General features: G+C 30.6%; 2 protein-coding genes across 2 annotated transcripts in view; one reads left to right on the top strand and one right to left on the bottom strand.

The window, feature by feature from the left end:
• Positions 1–4,171: 4,171 nt before the first annotated feature.
• On the bottom strand, positions 4,172–7,528 carry LOC106685235 (protein SREK1IP1). The gene is made up of 2 exons (XM_014427797.3): positions 7,346–7,528; positions 4,172–4,667 (listed from the first exon to the last, which is right to left on the bottom strand). The coding sequence occupies exons 1-2, from the start codon at positions 7,437–7,439 to the stop codon at positions 4,234–4,236; spliced, it is 528 nt and encodes a 175-aa protein (XP_014283283.1). The 5' UTR covers positions 7,440–7,528; the 3' UTR covers positions 4,172–4,233.
• Positions 7,529–10,310: 2,782 nt separating this feature from the next.
• Positions 10,311–14,795, top strand: part of LOC106685251 (myosin-11) — a gene marked incomplete in the record, with an annotated part of 27,779 nt that continues 23,294 nt past the window's right edge. Inside the window, 2 exon segments of the mRNA XM_067051908.1 lie at positions 10,311–10,495; positions 12,517–12,716. Coding sequence (XP_066908009.1) covers positions 10,402–10,495; positions 12,517–12,716 — 294 coding nt within the window.

The following is a 14,795-nucleotide window of genomic DNA, read 5'->3' on the forward strand; positions in this document are numbered from 1 at the left end:
AAGAGCAAACAAACAAAAACTTCACTGCTTCTTTAACACTATCAAAGAGACAAAACTATACTTCGGATAAAACGTCACTGCTTCTTCAACATTATAAAAGAGACAAAACTATTAATTTTTTAAATTGTTGAGATGAAAAAAATTCCAAATAGAACATAAAATATTCTATATTTTGCTTGTACAATGTTTCTGGACAATTATCCCATACTCCTGCTCCTTTACAACCACATATTTGTCATACTTTCAATTTCCATTTTGAAAATATGACAAAAATGTGATGAAAAGGTACGTAGTACCTAATAGTAATAGTACCCATGAGTATGGGATAATTGTCCCAAAGCGTTGTACAAGCAATATATAAAGAATAGTTCATATTCTACTTGGAAGTTTTTTCACCTAAAAAATTAATATAATCAAACTTCTTAAAAAAAACCCAGAAAAAACTATATATCCTATCAAACACTTCTCCAACCCTATCAAAGAGACAAAAAATATATATCTTATTGAGAATACAGGTATCTTGATCTAAATTGAAGATTTTGAGTTACATACACAAATAATGTTTTAAGATCCAGTTTTGTGGGTACTGATAGAATTATATATAAACAGTTTGTGCTGACATAATTGAATTTGGGAATCAGGTTCTGTTTTCTTGGTAAGTGGGACAGCTTAATAAAAAATGGTAATACTTTTCCAATTCCATTCCATCATAAGTTGGACAAGGCTTTTGTGAGTCCTAAGTATATTTGTGGAAGCCTACCTTAATAACTAGGCTGAAAATCTCTATTGGCCATTAATTCTCAGGTAAGCTATGGGACAGCTAGTATTGTATAGTAGACGGTAAGCTATTATCTTGTAGTTGGGTAGTTTTGGGTAGTGTTCGCCATAATGAATACCCTACTGTACCATGGATTGTAGTATGATCCCTGTAATAAAGAGAGGTCTTTACCCTTGAAGAATTCCGTGTAGTCTTCCAGGATTTCCCTCACTCTGATTTCAACACTTGCTGGATCATGAAATAATATCGGGTCAAACATTTCAAAGCTCTCTAAAGTTTTATCAGCTGCATTACCAAGTTATATTAAAATTTGAACTGGTTGTTACTATCTATCTGGAACATCTTTAAAAAAAAATTGTCAGGAAAGCATGTATAGCTTATATTGAGTACTTTACTAAACAGGATAATATGTGATATCCCATAGGTATGGGTGCAACTTCTAATCTAATCATAAAATTTGGGTTATTTCATTGTAAAAACAGCAGTTGCTTATAATATCTGGCCTGAATATTTTCCAATTCCACAATGTGCTTCAAGGACCAAACAGGTACAGCATAGAGGATACAATTAAACCTAATTGGCTAATAATGCTTTTGCCTGACATCCTATGAAATCCCCATATTAGTTTTTGTGCAGATACTTAGCACTGCTCCGATGTTTGAGTTACTTTTAGATACTACATGCTTCATCATACGATTAAAGAGTCCTGAAGAGCTAAAAGGGACAACAAGGTATTTTGTAACTTCTTCAACAATACACCTATTAAAATATGCAGTTTTCCCTTGCTTTGTACTATTTTAATAGTTTTGTTTTGGATATATTTACAATATATATCCAAATAAAATTGAAAAATAACTCTGTATTTATTTATAATCTTAAAATTTTCTTGAGACTGTAAATTTTTTTAAAATAAATAATTAAAATTCTATCCATTATAGTCTCAAAACCTTTTATTTCTCTTATAAGTCCGAAGTTTCGGCCAATCCGGCCATCTTCAGGAACAATCTACTTAATACAACTTTGAAATTATATAATTTAAAAAACTCTAAACTCCATGCAGGCAATTCTGCCCAGGTCAAAAACATCACTTTTTAATTAGTCAATATTCACTTAAAACAAAATCAAAATCATTTATCCAGACACTAAAACAAGATTGTTGTGATAAAAGTTTTAAGGAATAGTGTCTGTGATAAATGATTTTGATTTTGTTTTAAGTGACTATTGACTAATTAGAAATTGATGTTTTTGACCTGGGCAGAATAGCCAGTTGGAGTTTAGAGTTTTTTAAATTATATAATTTCAAAGTTGTATTAAGTAAATTGTCCCTGAAGATGGCCGGATTGGCCGAAACGTCGGACTTATAAGAGAAATAAAAGGTTTTGAGACTATAATGGATAGAATTTTAATTATTTATTTTTAAAAAATAACTCTATAGTTTTTCTTATCAAAATACACTTGTCTTCTTAAGTTTAATCCAGAATTATTGTATTCTGCTAATAGTTGAGAAAATACCATGTATTTTATTTGCATTATTTTACAATAGGAAACAGAGTCATGGAAGCTGAATAAAAACCTTGAGTGTATAAAGGAAAGAAATCTTAATAAAATTCTCAAGTTAAATTCCAAACACGAAGTTCTGATATCAATGATTCCACAGATTAGTAATCATAAATAGGATTGACTTGAGAGATGTTAAGGTCAATTTCATTTCAAACTATAAAGACAAAAGCTTTGTTTCTTATTTTACCTCCAATCTATTTAACTCTTCAAACATAAGAAGATGGTAGGGGTTGCGGTGAAAAAAAGAACAAATAGTTTTAACTATTAGTTCTTTTTGACTGCAACCCTGACCATCTTCTTATATTTAAAGTTATACAGTCAACTATATATATAATATTTAATTCTTTGATGAATTATTAATATTTTCTTTCATAAAGGAATATGAAAACCTAAAATGTGGTATGAAAAATCAACACTTACTAACTATATTTTTTAATTGGTTTCTGCTATCTATATGTAATATTGGAAGGTATTCTTTAAAGCTTTATGAAGCGTTTTAAATAAATGAAACACAGCTATAAACAAATTAGTTTTTGGTCTCATGGGTATAAATATTGTAATAGAGATGCAATTATTTGAGCTGCTTAATACTAGCCAATACCCTTCAAATTTGACTGAAATATAGTGCTTGTTGAGAGAAATAAATATAAAGTTTACATTTACATTATTAATAAATATTACTTTCAAACTAACATTTAATCAGATAAAACCTTATGGTTATAAATACTATTTCTAAATAATAAATCAAGACTCTTTAAGATATAATAAATTTTATTTAACAAAGAAAAATGTCAAAAATAATTAGAAATGGTAACTGGCTGACTTAAGCATTGCTGTAGTCTAGGATTTAACCAAACCTACTCCAGAACTTAAAAATTTTTGAAACTAAAAGAATGTGAATTACAACCATAAAAGTTGACTGAATTATTGCGTTATGGTACTCATTTAACGCATGATTTTATGTTCTTTAATTTGTTTTACAATATCTTTTTTACTAAGATCTTCTGATTAGGATTTTTAGGTGAGAAACAGGAAGAAAGACATTTTTTTTTTTATTTATTAATTTATCAAACTAATTAACAGCTTAAGGATCATCTGAAAAGGGTTTATATTTTTAAGTTAGGATTCATATGTAATATAATGCCTCAGTTTTAGTAAAAATTTATAAAAAAAAATTAGTCTTTTGGTTTAAGGTTTACAATGTACTATTTGACTAGATCAATAGGTTATGGTACAAATTCGACTAGACGCTAGGATACACCGCTTATGAGATAGATGAAAAAATACAACTTAATTTGCTACTTTATTAAATTAATTAGCTAATAATAAAGAGTTTTAGAACCACTAGGAATGTATTTCCATGTTAAGTGTAATATAAGCTAATTTTTAAAATTATTTGAGGATATATGTTTTATAGGCTGGATTTTATCCATCGGACTCCTGTTCTAAAAGTAAGAATGCCAAGATTTATTTTACTCCAGAAAAATAAATAACAGCAGATGTAAGTAGTGAATCAAACCCACAGAACTTTAATCCAAGAGCACTTGGAACCTTGCCCCAACACTCAGCCTTCACTTATTCCTTCGTAAATAATTATTTATCAGGAAACTAATTTATACGACAACTAAATTAGAAAAGAATCATCCTTAGCATAGCGTTAATGAAAGGGTTGTCCAAAATAATCATATGTTGAGACACGAGATAATAACTAAATAAGCTGAAATATATTATAATAGAACAAACCTTATTCTGGTATCCCTATTAGTCAAGCAATTCATACTTCTGAGAGAAATTTAAAACTTTGGTTAAAATGAAAATGAATAAAATAGGTAAAATAATTGGATATAAACAAACATCACCTTTATTTTATCATTTTTATATACATCTATAAACTGTTAGTCACTGTCACTTGATTTTTTTTTACTTTTCTTCTTTTTATGTTTCTTAGATTTTTTCTTCTTCTCTGCTTCTTCATCACTTGAATCAGAACTCGATTTATATTTTCTTTTCAGTTTTTTTTTCTTCCTTTTCTCTGAGTGGGATTCGGAATCTGAACTACTGTCTTCAGATGAATCTCGCGACTTCTTCTTTTTCTTCTTCCTTTTCTTTTTCTTTTTAACTTTTTCTTGCAGTTCTTGTTCTCTCAATGCTCTGAGAGGAGTGACATAATCATCATCACTTTCTGAACTTGTACTACTAACATCCAAAACAATATCCTTGTTAGGGTCAATTTTAATGAAATTTCTGCACTGATATGTCAAATGCCCGGAATAACCGCACTTTTTACACGCTGGTCGAATACTTTCTTTTCCTTGTGGTACAAGACGAGCTAAAATTTCAGACTCCATTATTTCTATGAGAATGACAGATGGATAATTCAATTAAAACCTGGATATACTTAACTCTAACGTCACCTAACACACTACAATTTCTGTAACTACTAACTTGTGTTTATAACCTACCTAGCTTATAACACTACTTGCTAATACTGCCAATAAAATATGTATTCTACTAATTTAAAAAAAATATATATTTAATTTAATTTCCACAACAAATAACTTCATTCAATACCACATCCTACAAATTTTATGAGTAACTTTAATAACAGATAGTAAATTTTCTGTAAAGGAAACATTTGGGTATATCTTTTAAAACCACTTTTAAGAGACTATTGTTTTAAATCCCTCTATAAATAATTTCGAAAGTTATTTATTAGCCGATGGGGTTATATGAGTTGACTTATAAGAAAGTTACCGTAGTCCACGGTTCTATCTTTGTAATAAATCCAATTCTAAATAAAACTACTATTCAAGGGAAGCATTGTTATGATGACTATACAATTTGTACACTATGCATTCCAATAGTTTTATATTTGGAAAATTTTATGGAATATTTTATTCATTTAAAAATCAATTTGTATACTAAAAAAAGTGGACCATTTTGTGACAATCGATTTATGTATGATAAGATAGGACAGTGCAATAAACCATAGATGACAAGAAAGGCTATAACTACTATATTTTACATAAACATTTAACATTTTTAAAAATAAAATCAGGTTTACAAAAGTTTTCGCTAAAACAGCAAGAAAATAAATTAATTAATGGCAATAACATGCTTCATTTACTAACCTTCATTTCTGAAAGATTTATATTTCAAAACACTACTGAATTCTTCAGGAAATTAATCTACTAGGTTTGGTACCAATTCTTACAATATTTTTTCTTGCAGTTAGTTATTTTGTAAATTTTTGATGTTCTGTATTTTTTAAAGTAGCTATCCAAACACGCCCAGAGATTTTCAAATATGGCTCATATCATTTACCTGGAGATTGGGACGTCAGGAAAAATATAAAGTAGCCACATATTTGTATCCAACCTATGTATAGCCTGTGTTTCGTTGTCCTACCATCATTCAAAATTTTCAAGAATGACCATTTAACTTACGCTGAACTTCAAATTATCACTCGTGATGCCAACATATTTGAAGATGTACATTTTTACTGCAGTAAAAGACATTTAGCAATGCTATTGAGTGCAAAATATCTTCACAATTGAAAAATGTTACTACGCAATGCTACAAACACCTTTAACGTTGGACATTTGGCTTGGCCATGTTTCACACCAACATACGAGTTCCCAATAAAAAATGGCCATGATTCGTTTTTCAGAACACTCGACCCGACGTGAATATTATTGAAAACAATAAAAATGAAGTATTATTGAGTGGGAGGAGGTATTGTTGACCAAACCACGGTCAACTATATCTCCCAAGATAATTGTCCGAGGTCAAGTGGGATTTGAAACCGAAAATGCTCCCTTTCTCGGGGTATGGAACAAATCTTATTTCGTTTAGAAAAAAATATGTAGGATATAACAAAAATATTTCGAAAAATTTCCAGTATAATCGTGCATTAGCTACATATCTTGAAGAATTTGAAGCACCTCCTTCCATCAGATTTCATCGAGAATCATGAACTTCAATGAATGCAATCAAGATAGACTTCACTTTAATTCGAGGTGATGTAAGGTATTTGTGAATTCGTCACAGATTCCATTATTTAAGAAGAAAATTTATATCAACAGAGATCATTAACTATAGAATGAGAATTAACAAAAGGACGAGGATTTTTGTTGGTTATGATCTATCTGGAATTGAAATCTTTTAAAAGACGAGTCAGGCTAGAAATAATTAGAAAATTATATTTGGTTAATTTATGAAAATAATTTTCCTGGCGAATCTAGTTGAGCACACCAAAGATTTGTACAAATTTGTTCATATTATTTGTTTGAAATTAAAGGCTTGTTCCAACACCTTTTTGATAATAATCAAAATCGTTAAGCATTCCATTTAACTAATAATGGTCTTTTTATGGCTTTAATGTTCAATTTATAGCATACATCGCTCCACTGTACTTTTGTTTGGGAAATACTCTTTCCTCACTAGAGTTTTAGAGAAAGATATTTTCAAAAATGTTCTTCAAAGTATTTCTGATACTTTAAGATGTTAATTTATTCTATTACATTTATAGCAGCCGGTCAAAGAAATCTACCTTACTTTCAGCAGATATAAACTGTTTTAAACATTGAAATTTGGTGGATAATTTGTCATCTGCTATAAGAATTTCTCTTTTTCGAAGGTAAGTTAGACTTGGAACTAAGTTATTGAATGAGAAGATAATCGATTCTTATTTTTTTAATGTAATATTTTAAATGTTTTTGAAATTCATATTACGTTATATATTGCCGGTTATACGACACCTATAATATGAGAGATTCTTTCTCTACTCATTATCAATTACTATTAACAATGCATATTGAAGTGTTTCCGTACTTTATCGTACCAATGGTAGAGAACCAGTGTGAACTCTTATTCACTTTATTAGAATACAAATCCTGAGGATCCTCAAACTAGTTTTGTCTCCAATGATAGCTGATACATTGCGTATCCCTCTCGTCATAGACCTAAAGTATTTGTACTGTGAATTACTACTTGACGTAATCTTACCATAGTAGTCCACAAGACCCGTTAACTGACTTCGATGTTTATCTAGAAACCATTTATTAAGACGATGCTCTATTCCTAAATTCCTGCTTGCCATTTCTTGGACAACTCTCAACTATTCAAACAGTAGAAACTATATCTTCGTTTTTAAATTAAAGCGATGCTAATTATTATTACATTTTTTAAGAAGATAAATATAAAATTGAAAGGAAGTCCATATGTTGTTCATTACTTCAATTCATATTTTTAAATTTTACACAAAAATTTAAAATGTTACTATTGAATACAAAATACTAAATATTTTAAATTCTCGCAGTTTATCTAAATAGGGAAGTCGGCTTAAATGACTATCAGTTGAAAAAATAAATATGCTATTCTGGCGATAAGTCATTGAATGTTTTGTTAGTTTTTTTACTTTCGCTTACCTATACATAGAACACATAGTAGGGAGAAGTATTGCGATTGCGAAAAAATCCGAATTCGAGATTTCCATATGGACGATGCACGATTTGAGGTCCACTGAGTCCAAATAACCAAATCGTGCAAAATGGTGTCCGTGTTTGTAGCAACCAAGCTCAAAAACAAAACTGATATTACTTTTTTTTTCGTAACCTCCTGAAATGAAAATAAGTTAAACTAATACAAACGCATAAGGGAGGTAGTTATATGTATATCTGTAGTTCAATGGGTTGCCTTGTGACATTTTAAGGTTATGTGCAGGGTCCAATGAAGGTAGTGGTTCGATGGCTTACGCCAGTGGATTATTGGAACGGTGAGGGGCTGTTCCGCCGATATCTGCAATAACATATTTAATACGGGTATATATAGCAGGGATGTGGCAGCATGTTTTAGATAACATCGATCTACCGGAAATAGCACCTATATAATCGATTTAACGCTTTTTTTTAGGTATCAAAAATTGCTCTAACGATTTGGAAACTTGGTAAATCAATACACAACTAAGAGATATTTAATACCGAATAGGGATCATATTCATCGAAAGAGACTCACAACGCTTAGATGAGGAATTATAAAAAAATCGTCCTCCGAAGTACCTTAAATTTCGATTATTTAAAATAATTAACCATTTCCAAGGATTCGATAATTAACCTAAGGAGATAAGAGGAAATTATTTTTTCAGTTTCAAAACAAATTTCCAGAAATAAGAGATATAATTTGAACGAATTATATACCGTAGGAAAACTGAATATTTTAGAAAATGTTATATTTAACATAGAAAGTCGTAGAAGGTAATGGAGAGTGATAAAAGACATTCCTTATATGAGTTGGGCTACAAACTGGCCAGAACTTGTGCAGTGTTTTCCGTTGCTCCAGTCTGTTAACTGTTGTCATATCGACATAGTTTTAAATAATTTGTATTCTAATTTCACTTAACCTACATATGATGATTCTTTCAGTCGTTGAAATTAGTAACTAAATTAAGACATTCTTAGTATTTTTTAATTTCGATTCAATTACAATATAGCATTGAATAAATCGTTAAGAGCTCAACTTAAATTTTAGATAACTGTTATAATTTTTTATTTAAAAGAAAAACTGTATAAAAACTTGAAACGCGAAATGTTATTAAAACTACTTTTCTAAAAACTGGAAATTGGAGTTTGTCGATCTACCAACTGAAAGGCTCATTACAAAAATTAGTGCGGAGAATTATTGCCGCAGAGATTAATATTAAAATATCTATCATAAAACAAGTGAGGATTCGTTTAAACTCAAAATTGTTTAGTAAGTGAAATTTTTGAGATGCGCGCACCGCACCAAATATTTTACAAACTATTCAAAATCGCTGTCACCGCACATCAGATGGTTTTACAGAACATATGCTTTGTAGAATTTTCGGTTGAAAAAGTTTAGAATAAGTATTATTAATACAAATTAAAAATCATTCACAGATTACAGGTCAATCCCATCAAATCACCTTTACCCTTCATCATAAATCTACCGACTGCCCTGCAGTGTCCATTAATGATGTTGCTCTTACCCCTTGGACTGCATCTGGATAAATGACTAGCCCGGAATCCTCACGCAAGACTGAAAAGACAGGAAACTACAAGTCAATTTCGACTATTACAGCACCTAATGGACAAACTGTCTAAGCTTCCAAATCATAACAAAAGACTTATCTACATGACTGTAATGAGGCCAATCTGGAAATACGGAGTTTGGCTCCACTAAACCTTCGAATTCCTCTCTTATCCAATCCTTACAATCCAAAATCCTTCGTAAAATTCTCAATACTCCTTACTTTGTCACAAACAAAATTATATATAAAGACCTAAATGTTTCTTATGTAACCGATCTAGCCCGAATCAGATATCATTCCTTCCATTACAAACTCCCTAACCACCCAACCCACTAGTTTCTAACCTTGCATCCTCTTCTATTCCTGGCACTCCTCCGAGGCGCCTAAAAAGAAGATGGCCACGAGAACTGCTAGAGTAAAAACGCCATTAGGGTGCTACCATTGGGTAGTTCTTTACACGCCTATATCACTCCATTATAACTGAAATCAAATTTACTGAAGGTATTATAATGTACAGTTGTAAATGTCAATAATACATGTATTAAATGAAAAAAAAAATTAAAAATTATTACAGGTTATTTCACTTATTCCTAAACACAGAGTTGCTGGTCGGTCTGTAGAGTCATAAAGTATCTTTGAGTGTTACTATTTCAGTACTTCGTCACATTAGAAAGACACACACAGAAATAATTAAACATTTATATGATTTCTTGTCAAAATAGCATTGTTATTGGCTTTGTATATTTACAAGTATATTTGGAAATATTCAAAAGCTTGTGAACTTGGCTTTAAGTCGTCGGTTGATTGTACACGAACCGGTCATATCTGGCTATAAACATTTTTGAAATTAAAAAGATACTTCATCATCAAAATATTAAAAATATGAATTGAAAAATAAACAACATATGGAATTTTAGTAAAAATATCTCAATACTTGATAGTACTTACTCAAATTTTAAAATTGTAATATAATATTATGCGCAGTTTTATTAGTTGAGAGAAATCCAAGATCAAAATGGCTAGAAGAAATTTGGGAATGAAACTACTTGACGATAGGTGGGTTCTGACGGATCAGCTAATTCAGTTGAAGGGTGTTGTCGAGTTTAATGGTAAGTGCTCTTGGAAATATTCTCATTTTGCTTTGTTGTTATATTCCTGTACAGAACAGCGATTTTACTCTTAATTAATTTTAGTGCTGGTTCCTTTTGATTTTGTTATGATCTGTAAAATTTCTTTTTAAATTTTCACTAAAACAAAGATCACCCAGGCTTCGTTTTTGCCACAGTATACCTTTCTTCTTCCATTTTTTTTTTTTTTTCAGTTTTTCATCTTCATCAAACACTATAAAGTTATATTCTTTTTTGCATGAAACAGTGCTTTTACTACTCAAATTTCCATCGAAAGCTCATTTAAGTATATACTTAAACATGGGTGTTGGCAGGATTTCGCCAAGGGGGGGAGGAACAGGTCTCAGTCCATTACACAAAAACATACGTACGTACATGCATACATACATACATACATACATACATATATTATATTTTATTCTGAAACGTTAGGTAAAATTCCGCATCCTAAGGAATACCTCCGCAACAAATAAATTTTATTTCTATTCAATCATTAATTTTTAACTTTGTATTGCCAATAATCACAATAAATTGAAATGAAAAATGAAACGACTGAATTTAAATCGTTAACAACAAGGTTTCCCAATGGCTCGCAAAATGAAAATATAAGGCAGTTTTGCACTTTTCGTCCCTGATGATTTTGGACATCACCGTCTTTCCCGATCATTACCTTTCTAATTATAGCATGTTTCCAGAAAGAAACCATGTTTCAAATAAGTTCACTATTCTCTTCTTTTTTTTTCTCGGGTTCTAAAAATTCAGGGGGCAGATTCGGCATCCTCCTGTTCCCCTCCGCCTGCACCCATGTACTCAAATGTTAATCTGTTTTAATCTATATTGTCTGATTTTATCGGCAACTATGCTCATCTCATTTTCACATTCCTAAAATATTGTAACATTTTGAGCAAAGTTATGTTGTTTAGACCCAGTCCCTCAGGCAAGTCTGTAGCTCAAATATAGCAATAGCAAAGCATTTTCGGGTCTGCTGGTATATAATAAATGCGGTTATTGGAACCCACACCCGCCTTAGAAAAGCATATAGCCAAAAACACAGCAGATTATAAGTTTCGTTTGTTCTTACGAAGTATGGCGCTGCAGGAGTTGATTCATTTTCCATAGTGTTGATGCCACCAGCTAGTTTTGTACAAAACTTATAAATCAGAACTGCTTATTTTATTGTTAACGATATGAATGTGTTCAACTGTGTTGTTCAACACTGGGTATGGCTACAAAATATAATATTGATTTCAGCTCTGTCATCTTCAGTATGCATTCCTTAGTGAGTTGCCAAAAAATTTCACTTCACCGACCATGACTTAAAATGGATTATAGTTAAAGATAGCTGAGTCTAACAGCTTCCACAATTACACGATAACACAATTCTTAAAAATATCATGCTACGAAGAATATGAAAAGTACAGATCTACACATGGCCACTTTTCAAAAAATATATCCATCTCCAAATTGGAAATAGACACATAAAAATCACTAGTCTAAAGTATGTATTTTAGTAAAGAAAAGACAAACACTGATGTTATAGTAATTTTTTTTCTGGGAGAGATAAAGCTTTTTATTGAAAAATAATATAAGGTATCACACTCAAGAGTATTAGGTATTAACAGTATATATGCATTCTCTCCATCTATATATAAAGTAGAATAATAATAAATAAAATAATACACAAATAAAAATAAATTAAATAATACACAAAATGTATGTCACAAATAAAAATAAATTAAATAATCAAGATAAATTATATTAAAAAATAAGATTCCGATTTCTATCTTTAAACAATATGTGCATTTTCCACCTTGGGAACCCCGAACCATGCTTTCTCCACCACATTAGGTTGCCAAAGCTAGACTAGAAGATCCTTGCGCTTCTCACCAGGGTCATCACTGGTATTGAAAGCTAATGAACTCAAGGACTAAGTTGGAAATACATATCGTAATTGACTACTTAACACCTAATAACTGAATATTCAACCATTTTATTTTGAACAGAGAGAAACGTCAAATGGCTCGAAGTAAAGGAGGAGCTTTACAACAGAACTTATGATTCCAAGATACGACACGTCAGTCAGAATGTTAAGAAACTGAGAAAGTTGATTAAGAGTTACGAAGTCGGCTATGTTAAGGAAATGGATGAGGTTTTAAAACAAGACAAGGAAATATACCTCATTTGTCGTCAGAAGTCACCAGATGTACGTTTAAAATAACATAAAACATATTATTTTTATATTAAAATAAACATAATAAAATAACATATTAATAGTAGCTAGACAGTGACAATATGTGCACACGCCAAAGGCACAGGTGCATAGAGGGCACAAAATTAACCATGAAAAATCCCCCCTTTTTTGGACCGAACACTTAGTTCATTTTCAAATTTTGGTTTAGCTTTTCTTTAATAATAACAGTGTTTTTATATTAAACAATAAACAATATTAAAAAAATTGTTCAAATCTTATAGTATTAGAGGGCGCAGTAGGGCTCTGCATATTGCCGAGGTGGTTGTGTTAAATGATCTGACTCTAATTGATAATGTTAGCTACTCTTGACCAGAAGGTTTCAAAAATGCGCCTTCAAAATAGGTAAGGTTGTTGATTAGGCGGTGAATGGATGGTATTCTCTAAGGATGGTAACCTTGCCCTACAGGGTACTATTCCTATAGTTACGATGAAGTTCGGAGAGTATCCAGCCGCCGGGTCTTGCAGGAAAGTAACTTCGTCTACCGGATACTATTCCTGTAGGTACGAAGGAGTATGTAAGCTCGGAGCTTCTATGCAAAAATGAGTGACAAATGGACTGTGAAAACTGATTTAGAAGAAAATTTGTCAAGAATGTATCAAAATTTGTCCTTTCTTCTTCGAAAACAGGGGTTAATTTGAAATTCGTTAATTTGGAAATCATGGCAAAATGAAAAAAATTCAATGTGCTCGGTATACTATACATTTATATTACTACCCTTTTTTCTTCCTTTTTTTTTTTTCAAAAATTGGTCCTCTATATAGGGAAATATTTTTTCCATGATAGAGAACAAATTTTTGAATCGTAAATTGACTTTCACTATCATCAATCGAGAGCAGGTTTGACTGCTTTCTAGAAAATTGAAAAAGTATGAAGTCGACAATATAAAGTGACAACACAGGTAAATTAATTATATTGAAAAGATCCCATGGTTCATCTGCCTTAAATATATAATTTCTTTTTCGTACGTCACTTAATTGAGCTAAGCTGTTCACACAGACCAACAAACCATTTTTAAAAACCTTATTATTTGGGGTCAGAACTTTCTACGGATTAAAAATTTCAATTTCCAAACAAAACTAAAATTTGAATTTTTTCACGATCACAGTATTTCTACTTTGTACAACATATTTCATACATATGTAAGTAAAGTAAAAATTCAAGTAAAGGGTGGTTTTGTCCTTCGATTTGCAAGTGCATTCTAAAGTAAAATATGCAACATGAAATTATTTTCGACTATTTGTTTCCGTATGTATTAATAATGCAAGGTTTTTGTATTTATATATCCATTGATATGATTTATATAAAGTTGATAAAACAAAAAAATATATAGAATTGATATAGAATGCAATAATTATGTATATTTTATTTATTTTATATCAGATCGGCCTAGTGGGCCTTACATTATATTGTTTTTTTTAACAGTTGATTATGGGGGTATAGTCTCGTACAAAAACGCCCCTAACTATATACAATGTTATAATTAAAAGAACAAAAAAAAAAGATAAAATAAATAAATAAGAATAATGCTTCTTAATAAAAGAGAATAGTAAAATTAATAACAAAAAAATGATGTTTATAGACTTAACAAAGCAAGCAATTGCTCTCTGATGATAAAAAGAAAAAAGTTAATTTGAAAAATTAGGAGAAAAAATAAATAATAATAAGAAAAATAGAGGTAGTGTGAATAATGAATTAATAAATATAGAATTTATAACAGAATGTCCTGCAGCAGCCTAGGCTTCAGTCTTCGGATTGAGGTTGGGTTTCCCAGGTTGTAGATCACTGCTCCTTAAACTGTCGGCAACTGGGAGTGGAACTTCATATAATAAAAATCCGGTTTTTGATGTAATCCTGTATTGACTCCAATTGTAATTCCCCATGCAATTGGCTATTTCTAAGGAACAATAATTATGTAAAATCAAATATCAAAAATACATATGTAATTTCTTGGCATGAACTAAATTTAAAAAAAAAAGTCTACATTAAATGAATTGAACATTTAAAGTATGTAACAATTACAATTTTAAATA

The sequence above is a fragment of the Halyomorpha halys genome, unplaced genomic scaffold, assembly GCF_000696795.3.
Source record: "Halyomorpha halys isolate HHAL.00 unplaced genomic scaffold, Hhal_1.1 Scaffold673.1, whole genome shotgun sequence".
In the NCBI taxonomy this organism is placed as follows: domain Eukaryota; kingdom Metazoa; phylum Arthropoda; class Insecta; order Hemiptera; family Pentatomidae; genus Halyomorpha; species Halyomorpha halys.

Excerpts from the sequence above, each read along its gene's own strand:
- LOC106685235 (XM_014427797.3), bottom strand. The coding sequence starts at position 7,439 with ATGGCAAGCAGGAATTTAGGAATAGAGCATCGTCTTAATAAATGGTTT. Across the intron at positions 4,668-7,345 it reads GGGTCTTGTGGACTACTATG|CTCGTCTTGTACCACAAGGA; the intron begins GTAAGATTACGT and ends CTGAAATTTTAG.